At 57.8% G+C, this 8,865-nt stretch overlaps 1 protein-coding gene across 1 annotated transcript in view; it reads right to left on the reverse strand.

Moving 5' to 3' along the window:
- POC1A (POC1 centriolar protein A) overlaps window positions 1-8,865 on the reverse strand; it is a 78,280-nt gene that overhangs the window by 60,410 nt on the left and 9,005 nt on the right. Inside the window, exon 7 of the mRNA XM_007451845.1 lies at window positions 1,491-1,624. Within this exon, the coding sequence (XP_007451907.1) occupies window positions 1,491-1,624 (134 nt within the window). The remainder of the gene's footprint in view (window positions 1-1,490; window positions 1,625-8,865) is intronic.

Below are 8,865 nucleotides of genomic sequence, written 5' to 3' on the forward strand. Positions count from 1 at the left end.
AGCCTGGCCCCCCCCTTTCCAAGTTCAGCAGCAGATAGGAAACTGCGCGGTTTCTCTTGGCCCCTGTCTCACTTCTCCAGGAGAACAATGTCCACAGGTTTCCCATATGCACTGATGCTGGGCCCGAACACAGGAATGGCCTTTTAGATGCCGCATTTAAGGCTTCTCAGGCTGAGAGGTGAGTCAGCTGTCTAAAGAACGTCCACAAGAAAGGAGAAAGTGCTCGGTGATCACTTGGTATGCACCTGCCTGCCCAGTGTTTCTGTGCATTGCTTTTCCTTCGTTTTCGTGGGAGCAGGAGAGGTAGCAGTGTTCATGTGGTTTTCAAACGCCCCCCTGGTTATAGGATCCGAAACTGCTTACGTGTGAATCTAAGTAACTACTTGCCAAAGGCCTAACAAAGGTGGCGCCCCCACAGGCTGACAATAGGAGCAGCGATCACGCCAGTGCAATGGCCCTACATGGCACCTAGATGTGCCGACACCAGGGGAACAGGCCTGCTGGTCCTGCACACCAGACATTTCTCTGACAGAGAGGACCAGGGGTCACCATGGGCTGAGGGCAAGCGGCCTCCAGGTCCCAAGGAAGCAGAAGAAAAGGCCCATGCCCCCACTCCAAGCCATGGCCAAGGCCCCTTGTGCTCTAACTCAGATGGCAGTGGGATCCAGAGAGCCCTGAGCTAGACGCCTCACACCTAGCTGCTGGCCCAAGAGACATGAGCACCCCAGGGCCTCCCTCAGCCCTCAAGAGCCTGTCCCCACTCTCCATCCCATCTGCCCCTGCTCATGGGTGGAGAAGTGGACAAACTGAAATGCTCTGGTCTCTGCACCCGTGACCCACTTGGGTGTGGCGACCACGTCCCAGCAGGAGACAGCTCAGTCACACCCAGGCCGGCTGTAGGGGAGAACCGCAAGCAGCCCACTGCCCACCGGGCCCCGTGCCCAGCTACTGCCCACATAGGGGGCCAGGGCACCAGATGTGTTGGTGAAAGATGCTCAGAGAGAAGGTCTCTCTCCCTCGTTTCAATTCTAGGAATTCCCCAATGAATGTGCGGGGAGATTTCCCTCCTTCACAGCCGCCTCTGCAAGACACCTGCTGTTTCTGCCTCCAAAGGGCCCCAGGAGGCCTGATGGCAATTCAGGGCATAAGTTCCAGGGCTCTACTCAACTGCTGGAAGTGATGCCTGAGGTCATTGAGGACAGATTCCATTCAGCCCCTGGGAAAAGTCTGTCAACCACGTCCAGAGGCCTCCGTTCCGACCCCCTACACAACTGAACCCCTGTACTCCCTTCTCAGCTGCAGCACCAGGCCCAGCACTTCTGCCAGAGGTCACAGGTCTTGTGGGTGGGAAACCTGCTTCTGCACCTCACCCCAATGTGCAGGCTGCGAGGGGACCACAGAACCCTTCCATCAGGCTCCAAGGGAAGGGCCACCTCAAGGCAGCACCTCCACCCCACTCCATGCCACTCAGCCCAGGCTGACACCCTCACCTGATGTCCATGGAGCGTGTAGAGCAGCCGGCCCTCCATGAGGTCCAGGATCTTCAGGGTTGAGTCGCTGGAGGCTGTGACCAAGTAGCTTCCCGACGGGTGGAAGGAGAGGGCATTCACCGCCGCACTGTGCACTGGAGGAAAGACGTCACTCAGATGGGCTGGGAGGCCCACGAAGCCAGAAGACAGGCCAGAAGGCTCGGCACAGGTCTGGGCCGGGGCGGCCATTGCCCAGAGTTGCTATGAAGAGCCCCACAAGGACCTCCCAGGAGAGCAGCACAAACAAAGGACAGGAGGAGACTCATCCAGAGATGAGGGCAGGCAGCGGGAGACGCAGGGCAGGCGGGGGAGCACGTGTGGCAAGGCCAGAGAGATCAAGCTATTCCTCCGCCTCTCCCTCCTCACCAAGCAGTCAAGCTAGAGCCAAACAGAGTGCTCAAACATAATGCTCAATCTGTCTCACATGCTGCTACGTCAGGGAAACCAAATGGAAAAGAAAACCCCTGGAAATGCCAATATGATGCCCCTGCCCTGGGGGAAAGGATGGGCATGGGAGCAGGCAAGAAAACAGCTTAAGACCCACTCTCAGGAGCCAGTCAGGCCCGGGTTCCAATCCCAGCCTCTTGACTGACCCACCCCGGGACCCTGAGCGAGCATCTTCACACACTGAGCCCATTTCTCCTTCTGTGGCAAAGCACCCACAAGTTAGGGTGTTGTAGGCATGCTACCAGGTGAAGCCTGTGAGGCCTCTGTACAGAGTGAGCCCTGATGTCCCTCTCAGCTACCCCAGGCATCCCATGCTACTCCAGGTCCTGCCTTTTAACCCACTCGACAGCTCAAGCCCATCCACGATTCTTCCCCACTGCTCTAGCCCAAGCCCCACCATCCATGCTGGTGTCCCTCGCTCTCCAAGATCTGGCCACACCAGCCCTGTCAGCTCCCTGGCTGTGGGACCTTCCCACCCCTTGTTCCCCCTGGTCCGGGAAGACTCTTGCCCGCCTCTTCCCCAGACCCTGCAGCTCACTCACTGCTCAGTCACCTCCTCAGGGAAGTCTCCCCTGACCTCGCCATCAGGGTCACCCCCTTGTCTGGTCCCTCCTGAAGCACCGTGAGTCTCTTCACAGCAGGGTTTTTACGTTTATGTGCAGCTATTTGGTTCCCGGCTGGGTCCCCCATGAGACCATGTGCTCCATCAGGCAGGGGGCTGTGTTGGGTCCTTGGCTCCTGGCTCAGTGCCTGACACTGAGTGGGACTCAAAAAGCAGTTGGTCAGTAGGTGAACTGGACCAGGCAGGCCACATGGAGACATCAACGTAGAGCAGCTGCTGAGGAAGACCCAGGTGCCTTTGTACCCATTAACACAGGCCTCGTGAGCAAAACCAGAGGGGCTAGGATAACCATGACCCCGCCAAGTCAGAACTGCCACAAACATAAAGGCAAATTCTAAAGTCAACCCCTCATCCTGGCACCGTGAGACTGCAGGAACCACTACTGGACCAGTAAACACACCCACCATGAAACGGCCCTCAGTAGAGCTGACAGAGGTACACGAAGCCCCTCAGACACCAGGTCAGCCGATGTGCAGACATGTCGGGGAGTGTGGATTCACGTTCCCAAGCATACTTAGGGGAGACACTAGGGCTTTACGTAACACCATCTTTAGGTCTAAACACTCTCCCAGCACCAGGAACTCCAAGAGACGGGCTGGAGTGCGGCTGATGGGGTCTCCAGAGCCAGCTCCTGGAGGCGGAGTCCAGAGCCCCACAGCCAGACGCTCTCCCACACTCAGGGCCATGAGGCAGGGGGCGGCACCCTCAGTGTTTACCAGAAACGGGGGCATGGAGAGAAGAGAAAAAAAGCCAGAGCTGACCCCAGCAGAACTGAACAGGCACCGGCCACAAGCAGCAGCAGAAAAAACGCTAGTAGCGCACAGGGTGTGCCTGTGACTCCCCACGTGTGGGGGGCACACCCATGTGTGCAGACCCAGAGGAAGGTATGGACAGAAGCTCCAGATACAGAGCACGGGTGCTCTCTGGGGAGGACAGGAATAGGGGGACTTCTAATTATTACTCTACATACTTCCAGAAAATATTTTTTCAGCATTAAAATATAGTCACTATGATTATACAACTGAGTAAATGATAAAAAGTGAATCCTTCCCTCCCCCAAGCGAGTGTGTCACGCCTGGGGAGAAGGAGACCCAGGCTCTGCAGGCGCTTCAGGTTGTGCTTCTATAGGCTGCGAGCTAGTGTGCTCCTGAGGGGCTGGCTGTGCTCGCCAGAACGCTGGTTCACACCTGTGGTGAGTGGGGGTGGGAGAGGGGCACAAACACTGCGAGATCCCCCTGAGGAGTCCCGCCCACCCCGACCCCTCGGCCCACAGTAGGACAGCTTTGAGAGGCAGCTGCCCTCCATCCATCTCACCACGCCCCAATCTCCCCTTGGGCCTCCTTAGATGCTGCTCCTGGTGCATCTGCCTCACTGAGCCTGGAGAAGGGCGCGCTATTCTTGCTTCTGCAGCTCCTGGCAGCCTGTGCTGGCATGAACAGCCCCCCAGCCCCTCCCCGAGACAAAGCTGGCAGGGGACAGCCAGCAGCAGCGTGGATCGGGGGAGGCAAGCTCAGGAAACACAGGGCTTGCCCAGCACCAGCAGGGCGGCAGGGGCAGGGCGTGGTTACCAGCCAGGTTCTCCCACCTGGTCAAGCCCACCCAAGGGAGGGAACCGCCGCCCATCCCCCCAACCGGCCCAGGGAGGTGTGCCCGAGGCCTTGCTCTACTATTAATGGCAGAAATACCTGAGGCCTCTTGGCTGGGGTAGAAATATCTGGAACCATTTGCTCCAAAACAGGGCTCAGCCTGGCAAGCCAGGCTTTTGGGAATGTGCCAGCCCCACCTTTCCCCACTCGCTCTCCTGCCTCACCCACCGGCCCCACCAGCCTCGAGCAGCCTCTCTGGCTCTGCCGAGGGTGGGGCTGTACCAGGGAGGCCTCACAGAATCAGCCCTGCATGACAGTCTCCCACAGAGGCCCGGCTGCCCCACGAGGGGGTGAGCCTCCCGTCATGAAGCCCTGAGCAGGGACGGCACACAAACAATCCACTTTTCACCAAGCTCAAAGTTGCAGGCCCTCTGCCTAGCTCCATGGCAGACATGGGTGACAGCTGATGGCAGGCTGCCATTTGGGCACGATGTGGGCTACACCCCACCCCCACCGCGACCCTAAAGAAGGGACTCCAGCTCAGAGTCAGAGATGTACCAGCGTCAATGTTCTATAGGTCACCAGGATGCCAGGGAGGGTGGGACTGAGGCCACTGCAGACCCTGCCCCCAAGTACTGGGAACGGGCCACAGCCTGCAGGCAGCAGGTGGCCTAAGGAGAGACCTGGCTATCCACAAGCTGCCCGCACAGCTCTGCTTGTAGAACCCTCAGCAAATCTGGCCCACTGCCCAGTGGGTTCCAAACTGGCCATGGGGCCCACAGAGACCCACAGGTGCCCAAGGTGCCCAAGCAGGAGGTCTCCTTCTGGGGCAGGCCACGCCAGCGCCGAGCCCCACCACATGCCCACCAAAAGGGGCTCGGCTTGCTCTGCCAGGGTGGCCTCTCAAAACGCACAACTGGCATTACTAGTGACACAGTGGCTGTGAGCTCACAAGAGGCTGTGGGTTCACACAGTGAAGGTGCTCTGACACCAGCAGCAAAGGACACTCCAAACAGTCATCTCGTGAATGTCATAGGAACACCCGCTCAGGGATGGTGGGCAAGAGCTGCTGAGTTGGCCAGAGCAGGTAGGACGGTGCACTGCCTCCTGATCAACCCTTTCGGTCTCCAAACGCCAAAAAGGGTGCAGGCCTGCCCTGCTGGTTGCACAGCAGCTTTAAAACCCTCCGTGATCATGTCTGGGGTAGAGAGGGGGTCCAGGGACGTGCTAAGGACCAGTGGACAGAGAAGCTGGGACTCTGAGCTCTAACTGGAGTTTCTGGAGAGAGCCAAGCCAAGCCAAGCCCTCTCGGGGGCCTCAGGCAAGTAAATGAGTAGAATCAACACGGTGAGAGGAACCCATAGCTTCCCAGCTGCGTGACCCGGGCAAGCCTCAAACACCCCATCTGTGAAATGCCCTGCTGACCACTCAGGCCTGTCCCTGGATAATGAACCTGCATGTGCCTGGAAACCGCAAAGCACATTAAGGGATCCGGGACAGGGCTGCTGCTGCTCAGATGTCTGAACAGTCTTAGTGTGGGCTCAGAGCATATGGAGCCTAACCCACCTCCGTGGGGACTGGCACTCCCGGGGCTCCAGTGCCCCAACAACTCCTTGCTGAATTGGGAAATCAGAACTGTTCCCTGCAGTGACAGGCCAGAGCAAGAAACTCCTCGCCTGAGACAAATGGTGCCAGCTGCCTGCTGTAGCCCAGAGTGATTCCAACAACCCAAAATGGGACCGGAAGTGCCCTCCACGGAGCAAGAGCATGGCGGCTGGCCACAGGCTGGCTGCGCTTGCTGGCCACACGTTTGCAGTATCATGAACCAATTTCTCTCAGAAGAGCCCAACAGCCTTATGCGCCCAAAGCCCAATCAGAGAAGACACTGGATGTCACTGTCCTTAAACACTTCCCCCTGGGTATCCTAGGGGTCAGGGACAGAAAACAGCTCAGGTGCCTGCTACCGGGGGGCTGGGAGCCCTACTTGGGCAATCAGCTTCCCAAGAGATCCCCCGGCACCTCTTCTGGGTGGGGGGACAGCTGCTACTCAGGGGCTAGGAGGGTCTCTCAGGTAGAAGGTTCTGCCATGGAACTCTCTAGGGGAGCTGCTGAGCACACCTGACCAGGTCCCTCCCCAGCAAACAGGGTGAGGACTGTCCGCCGCAACCAATGAGCTCAGACCTGCCAGGCTCTCCTTGAGCCCCGGAGGCTGAGCCTGGAGGTGGTGGGATGAGTCTGCTGCCTTGTGAATACACACCGTGTGCCATGCATTGGGCAGGGAGCTCAGAGGGAACCGGGTTATTTATGGGGTACTCCAGGCCCCCTGAAGCCTCTGGTCTCTATTAGGGGTGGCTTAGGAATAAGATGCTGCAGGCTCTCTGAGTGGCTCTATCACAAGAGGAAAAGAACAGCAGCAAAAACAGACTGAAATCTCACTGTGGAGCCTGTCAGCCTCATGCACCTCAGGTCCCCTCAGGACTTGACCTCTGATGCTATCCGAGTCCACCCCCACCCCTGGGCCCTGCCAGTCACTGATCTCCCACCCCCACCCACTGCCAAGCCTGCTCCCCCAGGAATCTCTCCCCAGCACCCTCCACTCTCAACTGCTCTGCATCATGCCACCCCCTGACCACCCTCTTTAGGAGACCCTGCTTTCCTTCAGTCCCCTGGCTCTGCTCTCCTCAGCCCTCCATCACGGTTTTCTAAGCGGGCTCCCCCTGCTCACTCTGGCTGCTTGTGGACCTTTTTCTTCCACAGCCCCTCAATCACAGGGATGCAGGGTGTGGCCTTCTCACACCCCAGATCCCTAGGCCCAGCTGGCCCCTCCACCCCATAGCATCAGCTTCTGCCTCTATTCAATCTCCAAAACCCACCTCCTGGGCCTGACCCCTGCCCCACTCTGATGCCCAGCTCTCACCCGACATCGGGCATTGACAGCCCACCCACCAGTCACCTAGGCACATGGCTTCCTACCCAAGCAGGCTCTCAGCACTGCTGTCCTCTCAGATGCCCCTCACCCTTTCACCCGTCCCAGCACTTCCAGCCAGGCTGCATCTTTGGGACCCTGGGCTAGAGCATGGCATTCAAGGCCCTCCCCGGCAGGTACCTGTTGCTGCACCTCACCAACACCAGACCTAGGTTCCTGATCCATTAGAGGTGGGCCTGGACTCTCCCCGGGTCACCTGGAGATTCTCTTCACCAGTATCAAGATTTACGTCGTACAAACAATGTACCCAGTAGTATATTGTAATCCTCATGTGGATTCTCCCATCAGATCCTCACAAACCCCATAAGGCAGGCTACCACCACCCCTTCACAGACAGGAAACAGAGCCCGTACTCCTAACTACTGCTCTGCCTCATCACCTCCCTTCCCGTCTCTCCCTGTCCAAGTCCTCCCTCCTGACCCCACACTCAGAGGTGGCCTTCCTGCCCAGCACTCCTCTGCATCTCCCACCTTCCGCCCAGTCAGCTACGTAGATGTACCCAGTCTCCAACTCAGGCCTGGCCCAGAGCAGGAGGAGGAAGGCCTCTGAGCCTGAAGGAGAGGAGGGAGAGGCGTGGTCTCCAAGTAGAGGGCAGACCCTGCTGGGGCTCTGTTCAGGAAGCCTCTGTCTGAAACAGCATCAGTGACAAACCCCAGGACTCCCTGTTGAGTAAAGAACCATTCCCATGGTTGGCCCCTGCCACCTGGTGGTGGTGTACAGTACTGCAAGCCTGGACCAACTGGGCCCGCCTTGCTGGGAGACCAGACCTCCTGACTGAGACTCAGCATCACTGTCACTGTCACTAACACTGTGCCTGGTTCCTGTTTTGTGTGAGGCACTCTGTAAATTCTTGTCATGGACCAACTAACTCATTACCCTCCCAACACCACCTAAGAAAGTGGGGGCCCAGAGAAGTCAAGTAATCTGCCCAAAGTCACACAGCTAAAAATGCTGAAGCTGGGTGCAGAGCCACCCTCCACCATGTGCTTTTCAAGACCAGGATCCACTCCCCCTTCTTGGAAGGTCTGTTCCCTCAGTTACCCCAAGAAAGTCCTGGCCTCAAACATCTGAGAATTGGAAGGGCTTGTGGGGGGTGTTAAAGGGAGAGCTCTGAACCCCACGCCCCACACTTTTCTCCAGATATGTCCTTCCCATTTTCAGGTGTGAATTTTGGAAGTGAGCCCATGGACTTGAAACTTAATCCCAAGTCAACAACCACAGTTCTTTAAACAACGCCAGCTCTGACTCTCCCTGGTCTCAGCCCTGAGCCCCCAGGCCTGCCCACCCATTCTGCCCCCTGCACAACTCCCAGTTCCTCCTGTGGCCCCTCACCAGTTTCCTTCCCTGGGCCCCATCCCCACAACTGGGGTGACTTAGGACTCTGCCCAGTCATACCTGCTCTGAGGCCAGTTCCATATCCCAGTACCTTCAGCTCTCTCATCGTAAGCTCACCCAAGTCTGCCCCCACTCCCACCTCCCTCCTGCAGCCCAATACCAGCCCGCTGCCCTGCCTTCCAAGGGCTATAATTAAATATATATATAAATAAGGGGACACAGCACCGGGGCTGGCTTCCAAGCCTGGCTCCCTACCAAATCAACCCTCCATATGGCTCATGGCTCCACATCAGTGGAGGACACTGTGGAACCAGAGGTGGCCAAGGTCCCACGAACACTGTTTTTTTTTTTTTTTTTGGT

Source organism: Lipotes vexillifer, unplaced genomic scaffold (assembly GCF_000442215.2).
Source record: "Lipotes vexillifer unplaced genomic scaffold, Lipotes_vexillifer_v1.1 scaffold500, whole genome shotgun sequence".
NCBI lineage: Eukaryota > Metazoa > Chordata > Mammalia > Artiodactyla > Lipotidae > Lipotes > Lipotes vexillifer.